The following is a 17,061-nucleotide window of genomic DNA, read 5'->3' as shown; positions in this document are numbered from 1 at the left end:
CATTGCCATCAGCAAAGCGGGAACTGTTTTGAGATACAAACTGTACTTTGTATTACCAGTGTGCATTCTTAGAAATGACTGTCTTTTATTTTCTAGGCATGTGGCTTGGTTAAAAACTTGGCCCTTATGACACATATCACAACTGACATGGAAGATGGGCCCATTGTTAAATTAGCCTGTAACCTGGGAGTAGAAGATGTGAATTTATTGTGTGGGGAAGAGCTCTCTTACCCAAACGTGTTTCTCGTCTTCCTCAATGGTGAGTGTATTATGGAGACATGTTGACCCTAAGTAGGCTGTGGGGTGGGGGGTGGAATCCATTATTATTCACGTATTTAAAGGACACATACACTTAATTCTGGGCCCAGGTTGCCTTAATTTAAAGGTAGAAAAATGGTAAGAGAAACAGTTATTCCATTGGCTGGGTCATCCAGGTTCTGAGACGATGTAGCTATCAGCTGAAGGTGAGCATTGCAGAGACTGGCTGCTTTCTGCTCTTTTGTAGCCGCCGGCATATGCACAGTGGAATAAGGCTCAACACGGTGTCTTTAGGTTCAAGTTAAATAGGTGATGCATTCTGCACAAGTAATCAGATCAGCCCTGACAGTGAGCTGGCTTGTATTCAGCCACTTGATAATTGATTGTCAACGGCCTGTGGCAAGAGGGTCCCTTTCCCTTCACTCATGGTCCAGTCTCTTCTTTCACCCCCTTCAGAGTCCTCCAGAGACCCATTAGCAAGTGTGCCATGTCCTTTCTACTTGAGATTTGCTGGTCTGGGTGCCTGTCCCCTCACCAGGGTACTGCATGTGCTCGTCCTGACCACCGAGCTCCCGTGCTCTCCTTCCTCCTGCTCTGGGAGGCATTAATCCTTTACTGCGTGGGTTGGTGAGCAGGAAGCCAGGGCTGTGAACTGCCCCATTCCGTGTGCCCCAGCTGCTAACACCGAGTGAGCTCTTACTTTGCACTTTCGCCCAGTACCTCTCTGAGTGAGTCCTCCCACTAACCCTGGGAGGCAAAGTTCACTGTCCTCATTTTACAGATGGTGATGCCAACAAGAGCAGTTTAATAAGAGCAGTTCCTAGGTGCTAGGCAGAGTTCAAGTGCTTTACATAAGATCAGCTCATTTAACCCTCACATCAGCCCTTTGGGAAATGATAGAGCCCAGTGTTCAAACCCAGGGGGTCTGGACTCCGAGATTATGCCCCAAGCATGGTGCTGACAGACGAGGAAAATGAGACTAACTTTTTCAGGGTTCCACAACTAGTGTGTGGCAGGGCTGGCGCTAGACTCAGGGCGCTCGGACTACCCTTCACCGCTCCACTGTGTTGCTTCCCTTGTAGCCTGGCTTTAAAGACAGTGTTTCCAAATGGCTGCTCAGAGCTGCTTATCATTTTTATTGGGTGGATATTTTAAATCCTCTTAGATTAGTTTTTTTATTCCTGTTTAAAATATTCTTTCTTTTTAGGTAACATCCTGGGTGTCATTCGAGACCATAAGAAGTTAGTGAATACATTTCGACTGATGCGAAGAGCAGGATATATCAATGAATTTGTTTCCATCTCAACAAACCGTACAGATCGATGTGTCTATATTTCTTCTGATGGAGGAAGGCTGTGCAGGTATAACTCCCTAAAACGAGTTTTTAAGACTCTCTTTATGTTTACTTTTGAAAGAAATCGACTTTTTATTTTTGAATCTACTTTCACCTCGTTCATTGTTAAGACTAATTTAATTCAGTTAGCAAACACCTTATGAATATGCCTGATGATTACCGAGGGTTCAGAGATTAATGAGAATTTCTGTCCTAACAACCAACTGTGCTAGTAGTAAATGTTAGCCATTATTTGTTATTCTAACAGATGTATTGTATGTAAGGCTTTCACTACATTCAACCCTACTGGATTCAATTATTATTTTCATTTAACAAATGAGGAGCTGGGGTTTGGTGAAACTAAGTACTTTACCCAAAGCGACATCGTGATGGAGTCCGCTTTTTACTCAGAAGTCCTTAGAATTCCTTTGACTCCAACAATCCTGATTTCACCCACTACGTTGCGTTGCTGTGCACTGAGTTTTGAAGGATGAGTAGGATTGTGTTACTTGGATGAAGGAGGAAAGGAGAAAGGCTAAAGAATGGCAACAATAAAAAACACGGAGGCATGAAGAAATAAAATAACGTTAGTCCCAGCAGAAAAGTAGGTGCGTTTTATTCATTCAGCAAATATTAAGGGCTTGTTAAAATACTCTCTAGGAGGTAGTGGTACAGAGAGGACTGCGACATGGTATCTGGTCCTTTGGGAATATACAGAGACGTCAGCCGAGGACATTACCTTGTTTCGTGAGCCTTCACTTATTTTACTGTACTCATTCTTTGTGTACCTCAGGCAGTGTTAGGGTACAAGTAGTGAACTAGCAGTAGTTAGAGTAGTGGAAAGAGCTTGGGCTTGGAAGGCTGTCAGAGCTTAGAGAGTGGACTGCCATTGTTTGTGTCTGTCCAGCAGCCATTTCTCCTTCCAGTTACCCTCCTTGTTTTCCTTTGGAGACTCCCTCACCCCGGACTGGCAGTCTTGGGACAGTCAGTCAGGTGCTTTCTCCTGCTCAGCCAAGGATCAGGCATATGACCCAGGCTAGGCCGGTCAGACTTTCTCCTCCGGGAACCTGAATCCCAAGTAGAACAAACTCAAGGGAAGAAGTGGTTGGAACTGATTGGTCCTGACACATGCATGCGAGAGACTGCCTGCTACTCCTCCCTTTCTGGGTCCTTGGGGCTCTTCTAGCTCCTTTCCTTTCCGAGGCTGAACATTTCACCTTTTTCTTTGATTATCATTCTTCTAGTAAATTTCTATGATTTCAGTAAATTCCTTTTTTTTTTTCAAGTTATTTAATTATTTTTTTAGTAAATTCCATTTTTTGCTTAAATTTTCTGGAATTACTTTCTCTTCTTTGCAACCAGAACTCTAACCGCTGATATACCTGTGTTTGAATCCTCACATCACACTTACTGACTTGTGTGACTCTGAGTTTGTTACTTAAGTCTCCGAGCCTTGGTTTCTTGGCTATAAAAGTGTGAAGAATAATAATACCTCCCTAGGACTGGCCTGAGAACTAATTGATATAAGATGTGGTAAATGCCTTGTAGGGTTCCTGGCATACATTAGGTGTTCAGTTATGGCTATCACAGTCCATTTAGGGATGGGAAAACTGACATTTTCTAGGTTACTCTTTTGTTAGGATTTTTCTCTTTCCTTACATCCAACATAACATGGCATAGTCTAAAAGAAAATGAATTCTTTTTTAGAAGTAATTTTACAATGGCATAACATAGATCAGGCAGGAGGATTAGTAGAATTTACTGAATACAAGTAAAAGGTAACTGAGGTAGTTAAATGTGATCCCTCCCCACTCCACTCCTGCTTCTGTCTTCACTTCGGAGTCTCTTAACCTGAACTAAACCACAGCCCTTGAAGGAGGCAGCCATGTTGCTCTACTTCCCTACCAAGAGCCAGGATTTTGAGGTAATAGTGATTGCCACAAAAAGTTCACCCAGATCACTTTTCAGCAACTAGTGTTTCCCTTTTGTCATTGTGTAGCTCCTCTTCTTAACTGTTTAAAAGTACTCATTAGTCCTCAAATAGTTATTTGGACCTTAGGGTGGGGCGCACAAGTGTCTGGTGGTTACTTGCTGCTCTCTGTAAGAGCTGCTTATCCAAATAGCAACAGCCCTTGACGTTTCGGTGCCGCATGCCATCCTTTGTGTTGGTGTTTCCTTGTGGTGGCGAAGCCCTCAGAGGCAAATCGCCACTGACAGTTACAGGTTAATCTACCAAAATGTGTAGAGCAGAAGCGCTCTATCTTACACCCATTACATCACTAAACATGACAAAGTAAAAAAGCTTTATTCTCTGCAAACTTACTGCCACTCTTTTTGGTCACATGTTCCTTTAGGGAACCTGCTAGTATAGCCCAGAGATGTTTATCCTAAGTCAAACTCCAAACAGCTGATGTTTGTCAGAACCTCACTACAAAATGCCATTGTTATCCTCAGTGAAAGTTCTTCTCTGCTTGCAGACTTCACGGATAGTAGATCACATATTCCCAGGGTGAAATAAGGAAATGCTTTTGGTATGATGCAGTTACATAGTTATTTAAGATATGACACTAAAGGGTTGTTTCCTTTTTAGATTTTATTGAGTGTCATTTTTATGTTGTCTTTTCACTCAAAACCAAATATTTCCTAAAATACTTGCATGAAGTACTAGTTGTGTATACATGTGAGTGTGCACACATATAGATATGGGCTGGTGTGTATGTCTGTGTATGTACATGTGACAGAGAAAAGTAGGCCTCTGTGCACTCAATACATTCAGAAAATACTGGTGTCCTCAAGCAACCCAGAAATAAGTTTGATTATATTTACAGCTTCCCTTATTTCATATAGTAAACTTTCTCGCTGACTTAATTTTTCTGTTGAACTGTGAATTTATTTGTTTTCCTTTCCAGACCCTACATAATTGTTAAGAAACAGAAGCCTGCAGTCACGAATAAGCATATGGAAGAGCTGGCTCAAGGGTACAGGTAAGTGGCCAAAAGCAAAACTCCTCAGCCTCCTTAGTACCCATTTACATGACATAATCAGCAGTAACAATATTTGCTCGGAGCTTTCAAGAAAGTATTTTCATTGTTAGTCTTTTAATTCCTCCCTACCAAATATATCAGCCTGTTAAAAACCTATATGTCTCTATGTGAACTTGCTTGGATATTGTAAAATATTTATCAACTTAGATCACGAGGACTGCAGAGTCTGGTGTCAGTGAGTGTGTCACTAAGTATTTCTGGTAAGAGAAGGACTCTCACAGTATGCTGACACACGTTGTGGGTCTCTCGTCGCATGGAGCTTCTAAAGAAACAGAAGAGATTTTTAGAAGTGGAGACCAGATTGACAGGAATCACAGATGTTTTACTGTTTTTATTTCAGTGATGTGTGATCACTGTCTGATCCGAGAGTGACAGTTTCAAGTATCCCAATGTACTGATACTCTCTGGGAGAGAAAGGTGCTTTGGGCCTCGCAGAAAGCCAGTAACTTCCATTATTGCGTATAAAATACTGCAGTAAAATGCTTTTTGATAATGTATGTTTCACCAACATTTTCCCAGGAATTTTGAAGATTTCTTACATGAGAGTCTGGTTGAATATTTAGATGTGAATGAAGAAAATGATTGTAACATCGCACTCTATGAGCATACAATTAATAAGTAAGTGGGATCCTTAACAACAATAATTAAAATCTGTTCTGATTATAGAAACTACCTTCTCTTTTCATTTCATCTTCAATTCTTCTGGGTACTTTCTTAGTAGTTACTATTAGAAGTATACTGTTTTATAATAAAGCATAACCCATCATTTATCCCAATGTAAGAGTATCACAAAACTGCTAACAAGTCATTTTTAGACTTAATTTTTCTTCCTATTCATTTTCTACTTCGTGTATATTTTTTAAAAGGGCTTGCTGCTCTGATTTTAATATTTGACTACTGCCAAACTTGAACTAATGAATCACGATATGTAAAAGATGTATTTCTCTCTTCTAGAGAGGATTTTATCAGTGGACATCTGACTTCTTAGTGTCAGTGCAGGAATTCCCTACATATTATAGTGTGTTACAAAGATACCTCTAAACATATGTGCAATATAAACATGAAATGATAATATATTTACAATGTTTCTTCTAGAACACCGGGTATTTTTCAAAGCATGTGTGTTCCATCTGGAATAGTTAGAGGAAAGTTGCACTATTTTACTTATGTCTGATGCCATGTGACTGATGTACGGTTTCTCTGACCTTGGAATTTTGGGAGTTATATTGTTAGTTAGAGAGTTTGATATTGCTACCTGATAATTATGTCTTCAATCTAGAAAGTACTTTTCTGTTTTCTACTACCAGATGAAATATACCACTTTATTTTTGTCTTATTGTAAGTTAATAAATAATGCTTTCAGTCAGAATTTTAATTCCTTAAAGGTACGAATCTCTCAAAATACTATTTTTATACACTTCAAGACTGAATGAGAATGAAGGAGAACTGTTACATATAACCCTCCATTACATGAGTAACCATCCTTGCTATTCAAGCCAAAAACTTCAGCATCAGCCTTGATTCCTCCGTCCTCTATACCCACATCTAATCCCTTAGCATATCACATGGACCGTCACAATATACGTGGAACCTGAGCTCTTTTCACCACCTCCACCTGTCATCCTAGTCCAGTCTACTGCCATCGCTGCTTGGATTCTTGCAAAAGTTGTGTGATTATTTTTGCACCTGTCCTCATACAGTGTATTCTTATAAATCAGAGTGGTCTTGTAATTTCTCTCCTCAACTTCCTCCGTGCCCTCCTTCCCCCCTTCACTGGCTTTCCATCTCTTGCTGAAGTCCTTACAGAGGCCTTCAGGTTCTTACACGATCTGCCCACCCTGCTTTACGCCTGCAACATCATCTCCTACCTCCCCTCCCTCCCCCTGTTTTAACTATCCTGGCCTCTTCTTCGAACACCTTTTGGCCTCAGCACCTTTGCACTGGCTGTTCCCTCTGCCTGGAATACTCTCCCACATACCTGCATGGCTCACTCCTTTATCTCCTCCAGGTCTTCACTCAGGTTTCACCCTCTCATTGAGTTTTCCTGACCACCCTCTTTAAAATCAAAACCCCTCCTCTGTCCATCCCTCTTCACTGCTTTATTTTTCTAGTACCTTACAATAAAATCTATAAAATGTATATTTTATTGATTTATCTATTGTCTGTCTCCCTCCACTAGAAGAAGCTTCATAAAGGCAGGGATTTTTCTCTGTTTTGTGCACTGCTATGAATGAATGTAACTATCAGCAGTATTACCAAATCACCAAGTTGTCCCATATATCACATTCATTTTATTTTAAAAATAGAAAACATTTTATATTATTTGATTCATATGTATGACATTTTTTAAAATGTAGTTATGGATATAAATATATCATTTCAATTGCTTTTTATTACATTGTCTGACTACATATAAGTAGTTTATTTAACTTTTTCCCCTATTGATGAATATTTAGATTGTTCCTGATTTTTACACTATTACAAGGTACGGGTTACGTAGTCTTAATTTGAACTAAATTTGAGGCCCTTATACTTGGTGAATAAGAAGTCTCCTAATTCTTGTTCAGGATATAAACTTACAGTGGTTATAATTTTGAATAATCAGACTCCTTGCTTAATTATTAGATAGTATATGATCTTATATAAGTTGTTGTCATGAAAAAAGAAGAACCTTAGATGTTTACCTTCTTCATTTTCAGCATACCCCAATCTTTACATACAAAAAAGTAGGTTTTATTTACATGAAGAATGTCAGTTTGGCCAATATTTAAACAAAACAGTACATTTAAAACAAACTCTTTTATTCTAGGCTATAAAGTGTCACTATAAGCTGTTTCTCTTAAAAAGAAACAAAGAAAAAAACCCAGAGTCCTTTTCCTCTCTCTTGACAAAGGCCTCAAGCATCTGAGAGAATTGGGATCCTGCTAGGTCATGAGGTCAAAACTGTATTCTTTAAACCATGAGCTACATGGAAAGCATCCTCCGTAACTGAATTAGAGACATAATTCAGTACATGTGTATTTAAAAAAAATGGGTGGATAACTGTACATTGCAACTAATTTTCCATGATGGGTTGGGTTAGCTTGGAAATCAGTTCTCTTCACAGGTACTGTAAACCATTGAAGTTATTAAAGTTGTGCTTCAGAAACACCTGAGGAGAGAACAAAAGGTCAACAGAGACCATAGATCCTAGATGTGACATCTGTTACTTTCAGCTAAGACCTGAAAACAATCTGGCTCTTTCTCATTAAAATATCCAAGTTGCTTTATCTATCATGTAGCCAAAACTGAGTTTTCTGCAAAAATATATTATGAAAATAACCAAGACTCTGAACCTAGTAGGTGAAGTCTTACTTTGTGTTCAGTATCTATAGCCGAGCTGTCTAATAAAAATATAATGCAAGCTACCTATATGACTTTAAATTGTCTAGTAACCACATTAACAAAGTATAAGGAAATATATGAAATTAATTTTAATAATTTTATTTAACCCAGAATATCTAAAATATTATCATGTCAACATGTAATCAATATAAAAATATGAAGATGTTTTACATTTTCTTCCTACTAAGTCTTCCAAATCTGGTGTGCACTTATAGCGTATCTCAGTATGGATGCTAAATTTTCATCGGAAATACTTGATCTGATTTCGTAAAATTTACAGTTGAAAAAGTTGTTACAACCATAACTAAGGTTTAAAATGAACTGAGATGTTTAAATTTAAATTGGAGTTTTAAAATATAATGTAATTAAAATTAAGTGAAATAAAAATTCAGTTTCTCAATCATACTAGTCTACCTTTTCAAGTGCTCAATAGCTACATCTAGCTAGTGGTTTCGGTGTTGGTCCCCAGAGGTATGTAATAACTATTCTTAAAGGGGATATATTCCTCTCTTTAAAATGGTGACACCACTTTCTCATTGATATAAATTGGAAAAGTGAGAAAAAGATTACTCATCCACGTGGATGCTTTTGATACTGCATTTCTGTGTGTTCAATATAGTAGCTTCTTTATAAGTGTTAGTTATTGTTATTATTAGTATACAATAATGCTTTACTTTTCATTTAGGAATTCCACACTGTCTCCCTTCTCTTGTAGTTCCACAAATAATAGAAGTTTCTATCACTGAAAAAAGTAATTCATGTTTTATTATATTTTATTAGTTTTGGTAACATCAAATTTTATTGTTATTGAGGTTTTGTTATAAACTTATATATGTATGTATATTTATATAAACTTACATAAATTCTAATAATCTAGGTCCCCTGGGATATCCCCTGGGACCTTGATAGTATTTTTATACTCTTTAAGAATATTTATTTTAGTACTTGGTACCTGGATGCCTAATTCTTAATTAACTTGATAGAGATACCACCCACCTGGAGATTGAACCCTTCACTCTTCTTGGCGTTTGTGCTGGCCTGATCCCATACCCTCATCATAACCAGTCCCCAAGAAACACGTATCAGTGTGCCATGGGAAAACAAGCCATGGGTAAGATTTCCTTCTTGAACTTGGTTCTACATACTTGGATAAAAGACTTACATGTATCTTTATTCTTACTTCGTTAGTATTACATGTTTGGCCATGGCAGGTGCTGCTAACACACCCGAGTGTTAGCAAACTCCGAGGGTGGCCTGTAGGTGCCCCTGTCACATCTAAAGGTTAAACAAAAATGGAGAAAACCTCTCCGAACTTGTTTCCTTGACCAGAGTTATGAAGGGGTAAACACAAAAAGAAAAGCCCTATAAAATATAAATTGTTAATCCAGAAAGATGGAAGAAACAGCAGAAAAGCTCAAGGTTAAGGGAGGAGAGGGAAAGGAAATAGAGAAAAAGATGCAAAGTGTGTATTGGAATGGATGACAATCATTGAACCATTATATCCTTGCAATTGCTCCTATAGTTCCTGAAATATCCAATTCGTGTCACACCAGTTTCTGAATTCATTTTTGTTCTTTTTTCTGTTTTCCCTTTCATCCATCCATCCATCCATTAATTTATCTGTATATTTATCCATAACATTTATTGAGCACTAACTATAGTTTCAGGCTGGAACCTGAAAATATAGAGATGAGGAGAGAGCCCTGTTCTCAAGGAGTCCAGTCTATAGGAGAGATCAACAAATAAAATGGTAGTTCAGTGTAGTATGATAAGTCCCGTAATAGGCTGACAGCCAGAAGCCAGGGCAATGACAGCAGAGAGGTCACTTAAGGCTAGAGAACAGGTGGTTTCTGAAGAATAGAACTGAACTGACTCTTGGAAAACACTAATATTTCTCACAAGTGTGGAAATACAAGCCAGCATTGCATGGGAAAGTCTCCGTGCTTTGGAATGGCTGTTTAGTACAGTATGGGTCGGAGAGGCACCATATACTAAGGAGTTTGGGTTTTATTTTGAAGGTGATACAGAGAGAATACCGGGCAAAAAAAAGTTTTGCTTATAAACTTTTTTAAAAATGTTTTTAAAAATAATTTAAATCCTAATAAGTTGTATAAATTTTATTTTCATATATGTCTATGACATCAATATAACTTATCATTCTCTGATTTAAAGTATGGTACAAGGAACTTCATAAGAAAACTGTAAGAGGTTTTTGCATTGCTTTTGGGTAACAACCAGCATGTAGTTAGCTGTTCAGTTACCAAGAATCAGCTACAACTGACCATAGCTTGACAATTAAGGAATTCTATTTCTCATTGCAGATAAAGTGCGTATATTTCTTTTTTGAGTTTTTATATTGCCCTTTGGTTGGCCATGAAGAAATAAGAAGCTCGTTGTCCTGCTACCATTTACCTGAATGATGTAATGCCTGGACAGTTCAGAATAATTCCCAGTGGGAAAATCTAAACAGCGGCTCATCAATTTAGCCTTTCCCATTCATCTTCAGCAGCAGTGTAGGCTGATTTCCCGCTTGTGCTTCTGACTTGCTAACAAGTTGAAATATACAGTACTGAACCCTGTGTGTCATGAAAGGGCTATCACTTCTATTGGGTTTACCAAACCATTTTGTTTCATGATGTGAATCCTGGCTGAAACAATACACCTTTTGTGTAGAACCTTCAGCAGAATTAACGGAAGACTAATCACTTCATCGCTAATGCCACTCTTTAGTGTGTTTGTTTGAAGATTGAAATAGAAAGAAAGGGCTGCATCTATCTTCACTTAGCAAATCTTTTTTTTTTTTAATAAAGAGACTTGAAGGAAATAAATAATATTTTCATTTCAGTAACTCTCCTCCCTATCCCCCAAAAAAGCCTTTATTTTGTGGCCGTCAGTATCTGAAACGTTCAGTTAGTTGCCACACACAGTTAAGCAGGATCAGTGTGTACAGAAAGCCAATTCAGTGTCTGTAGAGTTCTTTTGTAGTTTTCTATGTGAAGGTTTTTTTTCTTGTTTTGTTTTGAGTGTCATTTGCAATTCATTGTCTGTGTTTTCTGAGGTTGGTGTATTCAGCTGCTCTGACCCTGGGTCCTGCACATTTAGCTCCTGGGATACAATCCTCTGACGTTACTGCTGACGCTAGGAAGACAAAAGCCACTGAATATCTTAAGTAATAAAAAAAAAAAAGCCTTTGTTACTGTTTGTTATTATAAAACACCTGACTATAAAGAAAAGCAGGGAGATAAAAGCACATTTAAAGTTGTCACATAACATGGGCACATTTCTCTTTGGACACTGAAATAGCTGCAGAAGTCTTGAGCGAGGTCTGTGTGAGAAAAAAATCACAAAAGGAAAAAGGCCAGCAGAGGGAGAAAAACCCACAGCGGAGACCCAGGTCTGTAAAGCAGACCTAGCACTCTGAGTTGGACTTCTCTGAGTCATTTTTATTCCATGCAGTCTTGACAGCTGATAACTCAAAGTCACATTATTCCATTTTAAATGTGAGCTGAAGACTGTATGCTGTTCATCCATTTGTCCATGTGGCAAGTGGAAGACAGTAGCCCAGAATTAATTCACTGAACATTCTAGCCAACGTGGAAAATTTGCTGTCTACCTTTTACTACCAACTCCTCCCATTCCACAGAGTAAAGAAATGAGTAAAAGTCATTTTATGTCACTACGAAGAGACCAAGACCAGCACAAACCACAGAGACTGAAAGCCTTACCTCATACATGAGAGAGCTGACTTTAATCCAACATGAAACACCACTGGTGGGTGTCTCTTAAATCTTAGGCTCTTTAAGTTATTAATAAAATTCAAGTTTCCACACAGCATCTTACTATGCTGCTCAGCAACACTTCCCTCCTGTGGATATGGCTCTGTTTGTTGTGACATGGTTCGGAGCAAGAAGTCAGGTAGACGTGTGTGGAAAGGGCAAGGTCTCCGGGTCACTCAGTGCTACAAGCAGAGGCTGTGTGTTGGAGCCGCTTTGTACATACTCCCCCTGGCACCAGACGCGGGGTTCACATGAGTCACGCTTTCATATCCTGCCCATTTTATTAGTTGGCAATCCTCTAGTGGAGCACTTTCTCCTGGTTAAAAGGATCTTTCAGGCACTATCAGCTCAGTTAATGAATATGCATCACATACCTCCTCTAGCGCTGGCTTCTGCTCACCACCCCTTCCCCCTTCAACTCCAAATTGCTGGGACTTTTCTTTTTTTTTTTTTTTAAACTCAGTAGCAAATGCAGCTTCTGTTTTTGTTTTTGTTTTCAATAGACTCCATTCCTAAGCAGATAGTTCCTTTTCCTGTATGTCGCACTTTATAGTAGGATGGGATGCACTAGAAATTGGGCTGGAGAATTTTGAGATACTAAAACACATACAAAGATCCTCATAAAATCTTGTTTTATTCTATATCTCCTCCCCCTCTTTCTGTTTGAATTTTTTTAAAATGAATATTTATTCTTTATGCATTTGGGGGTACAAAAGGAAAAGATGTCTTGGCCAAATTCCCCCTGCAATTTTCTTTGTAGAATTATGCTGTTGATTCCAAAAAAAGAAAGAAAGAAAATCATTGTAAATATTTTAGATGTAAACTTATGTGATATTTCTTGTGACCTAGAATGTTAATAATGAATACTTATGGAGGTTAAATTAAACGAAAGTTCAGTATATAGGTTAGAGTTGGAGGTAGAATGGGTGATACTGCAGGGTGATGGAGTGTGTATTTTTATTACTAATATTGTTAATTGTAGTCATAATGAATGTTGCCACTTACTGAATACCCAGATGATTTACATGCCTTTCTTTTAATCATAATAATAATGTTGTCAGATACAATACATAAACCGTTTTTGTTTCTGACAAGGAAACTGAATCCCAGTTTGGTTGAGTAACTTATAAAAGGTTATGTTTTCTATGCAGTGCTGTCTTTAAAACTTACTAAAATTCTTCTCAACTGAAACTTCTTTCCTCACTTTTTCCTATGCACTGTGGATCATGACCAAGGTGCCATCCCTGCTAGATTGCAGATTATAAGCTCCTTGAGGACAGGAACTATGTTATTTATTACTACACCCCTTGGATCTAGCATAGTGCCAGCTTAGTGGGTAGACTATAGCAAGTACTTAATAAATGTTTCAACAACAAATGAATGACTCTGTGAGCACATTAAAATTGTTAAGAAATCAGGTGCAGATCTTTAAAAAGAATCTTTGAAATGGAAAATTAAGGTGGGAGGCTTATACAACCTGATTTTAAAACTTACTATAAAACCACAGTAATAAAGATAGTGTGACATTGACATAATAAGGGTAGACATATAGATCAATGGAACAGAATCAAGAATCCAAATATAGACCCACACATTTATGGGTAATTGATTTTTTTTTTTTTTTTTTAGTGTGTTTTTCCAGGGCCCATCAGCTCCAAGTCAAGTAGTTTTTTCAATCTAGTTGTGGAGGGCGCAGCTCACAGTGACCCATGTGGGGATTGAACCAACAATCTTTTTGTTAAGAGCACTGCGCTATAACCAACTGAGCTAACCGGCTGCCCCAACGGCAATTGATTTCTGATTAATGTGTCAGGGCAATTCAGGAGAAAGGAAAATCTTCAACAGAATAAAATGTCTCTCCGTATATCTATATAGAAAGAATGAACATCATCTTCTACCTCATGCCATACAAAAAATTAACACAAAATGGATCCTAGCCCTAAAGTCAGAGCTAAGACCATAAAACTTATAGAAGGAAACAGGCGAAAATCTTCATGACCTTGAGTGACCTAAAATCTGTTAGAACACAAAAAGCACAAACTACAAAAAAGAAATAATTGGACTGTCTCAAAATTAAACTTTTGCTCTTTGAAAGACACTGGTAAAGAATATGAGAGGCCATTAAGCCACATAATGGGGGAAAAAAGTATTTGCAATATGTATAGCTGATAAAGGATTTGTATCCAATATATAGAAAGAACTCTTCAATAATAAGACAGCTCAGTTAGAAGATGGGAAAAACAAAAGCGAAAACCAGATACTTCACAAGGAGTGACCAATAAGCTCATGAACATATATTCAACATTATTAGTCATCAGGTAAATGTAAATTAAAACTGAGACACTAGTATACACTCAATAGAATGATGAAAGTGAAAAAGACCGGCATACTAAGTGTTGGTGAGGATGTGGAACAGCGAAAACGCTCATATACTGTTGGTGAGAATGTAAAATTGTATAATCAGTTTGGAAAATTCTTAAGCAGTTTCTTAAAGTTAACCATACCCTTACCAAACCACTCAGAAATTCCACTCTTGTGTATTTACTCAACAGAAATGAACACACAGATGTGTGTGCACAAATGTTCATTTCAGCTTTATTCACAGTAGCCCCAAACTGGAAGCACCACAAACCCATCACTACGAATGGATAAACAAAACATATATTCATACATTGGAGTCTACTCAGCAATAAAAAGAAATGGACTGTGATACATGCAACCGCATGGAGGAATCTCGAAATCATTATGCTAAGTGAGAGAAGCAGCACATGAGTGTACTTACTGTGTGATTTCACTTGTATAAAATTCTAGAAACTGCAAATTAATCCATAATGATAAAAAACAGACCAGAGGTTGCCTAGGGACAGGGACAGAGGGAGGTCTCTTTTGGGAATGTTGGAAATATTCTGAATTGTGAGTGTGATGGTGGTTTCACAGATGGACAGCATTTTGAAGTCTTGTAATGTAGAAGTCGTAGTTTGTAAATCATGTTTAAACCTACATACCCATGCTCAGTGCTGCTAAAAATGGTTATACATGTTTACTCCTTCAAGTTCTCTCAGAAGTCTTTAAAGAACATTTTCTGGTGAGATTACAAGCACCAAACATTTGCTAAACCACTTTGCTGTTTATCCATTCAGTGCTCAGTTGTAATGTCCGAGAATTATGTTCGGGGCCTGGTAGCACAATTTACAGCAGGATCCAGTCTCTTTCACCATTGTTTAGAGGTGCAGCCATTTATGCTCCCCTGCTGCATAATAATGCTTGTCTCAGGTTTCAGAAGACATGTTTGGCAGCCTGGTGGGACATTGCCTGAATCCTTGTCTCAAGCTGGGTAAAGTATACAATTGGAGCTGAAATCTCAACATAAATTTTAAATGATTTCATGTAAAAGGACAAACTTATTGTCAGTGAACTTGACCATGATCCGAGCAGCAGTGATTTTTCTTATAAAACAGTAAGTGATCTATTACCAGGTGTCATGCCCAGTTTATTAGTTGGCAGAAAAATAACATAAATTAAGTTGCAATTTATAGTGTATAGTCAACAAAAACTATGAGGTTCAGTTTAGCTATTGTTTTTCAGCTGAATCTAGATAAATTTTCTAGAGATTTAAGCAACAATATATATACTATCATAAAGGGTATAATATTATTCTTCAGTTTCATTTACCTGATGTTTGTTGAGCCCAGTGCTGTACTAAACACTCATTTTTTTAAAATCCTTCAGATTTAAGTATTTCTTTCAATAGTAATTGTCAAGGAGTACCATATCATTTTTACTGCCTGTATCGGTTATTTTCATCCCTGAATTAAAATTACCATTGATTAAATGACATGTTGAGAAAAAGGTAAAGGAAATAAATACTGAGTTTTGGTGTCTGCTCATTTTAGAGCTTAACTCCCTTAAATAGCACATAGACATTTTGGGGTACGTGGGTGTTGTGCGTGTATCACTCTGGAAGCATGAGAGAGACAGAGACTGACTTAAAGCTACCTTGTTAACCACTCGGGGAAAGAAGAGATACCTGGGAGAAGTTAAAGAGTCCCAGTAGCCCACACTCAAGCTCAGCAGTAGGGCAAATGTGAGTTTCCCAGTTTTAAGGTCTTTGAGTAGGACCAAGACCAGTAGAATGAAAGCCTCTTTTTTAAGGCAGGTCCATGAACCCTGATGAACCCCTATAGGGAAAAGGGAGAAGGGGGTAACGTTCTGATTTCATTTCCAGTTAAAAGCAACACCCTTTCAAGGTCCAATCAGGTGGGAAGGCTGATTGCTAAGGAAGGAAGAGCTCATCCCTGATTGTACAGGGCCTTGGATTCCTTCGAGGAAAGGATCGTGCCTTTCCCCATTTTATGTCCACTATTGGACACAGAGTAGGTGCTTATTAACTGCTTAATAAGTGAATAAATCCACTCTTCTCTGCTTTCACTTTCCTCTTCAGTCTGTTCTCTCCCTTTTCTCTTTTTCATTTAGAATTTTTAGATTGTTTCCTTTTTATGAAATGTATCTGTTTCTTCCACTGTATAAGCTCCTTACCTGTCAGCACTGGGGCTGTTCTCCATACCTCCCCCCAGCAACTGGAAATGTGCCTGGAACATAGTAGAATCAAATACAGAATTGTTGCCTTACTTATGAAATTAACCAATAGAGACAAATTCCTCAAATGGGATCAATTGTGTAAATGCAATAAGTTGAAATTATTTAGATTATTATACCTTGAGTGTGATTTTTCTTCTTTGCAGGATTTTTAATATTACTGAGAAAAAATGCTTTTAAAAGTTGTTAGCCGTCACAAGGGTATTGCGTTTGAAATGTTTGACCTGAAGATTTTCTTCATTTTAACTAGTAAAATTAATGTGCTTATCACTGTATTCATTGCTACCTAATTATTTGACATAATGATAGAATATCACATTTTGTTTTCTCCAATATCAATGAAGGTACCATTGGATACAACCAGCGGAACAGAATTGACACTCTCATGTATCTACTAGCATATCCGCAAAAGCCCATGGTTAAAACAAAGACCATTGAGTTGATAGACTTTGAGAAACTGCCAGCTGGACAGAATGCAACAGTTGCTGTGATGAGTTACAGTGGCTATGATATTGAAGATGCTCTTGTTTTAAACAAGGCCTCCTTGGACAGAGGTCAGTGGATTTTCAAAGCTCTAACACCAAACGTTCTTGGTGCAGAATTAGAACTAGGGACGATGAGCGTAAAAGTCACTTGGTGTCAAAATGTTAATGTCAGTTTTGAGTGATTT

General features: G+C 37.9%; 1 protein-coding gene across 1 annotated transcript in view; it reads left to right on the top strand.

The window, feature by feature from the left end:
- Positions 1-17,061, top strand: part of POLR3B (RNA polymerase III subunit B) — a 112,435-nt gene that overhangs the window by 55,515 nt on the left and 39,859 nt on the right. The window contains exons 15-20 of the mRNA XM_019728448.3: positions 97-259; positions 1,466-1,619; positions 4,501-4,575; positions 5,155-5,253; positions 9,003-9,130; positions 16,736-16,945. Of these exons, the coding sequence (XP_019584007.2) occupies positions 97-259; positions 1,466-1,619; positions 4,501-4,575; positions 5,155-5,253; positions 9,003-9,130; positions 16,736-16,945 (829 nt within the window). The remainder of the gene's footprint in view (positions 1-96; positions 260-1,465; positions 1,620-4,500; positions 4,576-5,154; positions 5,254-9,002; positions 9,131-16,735; positions 16,946-17,061) is intronic.

Source organism: Rhinolophus sinicus, chromosome 1 (assembly GCF_057876585.1).
Source record: "Rhinolophus sinicus isolate RSI-liver-muscle chromosome 1, RSI-T2T, whole genome shotgun sequence".
Lineage (NCBI taxonomy): Eukaryota > Metazoa > Chordata > Mammalia > Chiroptera > Rhinolophidae > Rhinolophus > Rhinolophus sinicus.
The sequence above is the reverse complement of the archived record's forward strand: the minus strand, read 5'-3'. Positions and strand labels throughout refer to the sequence as shown.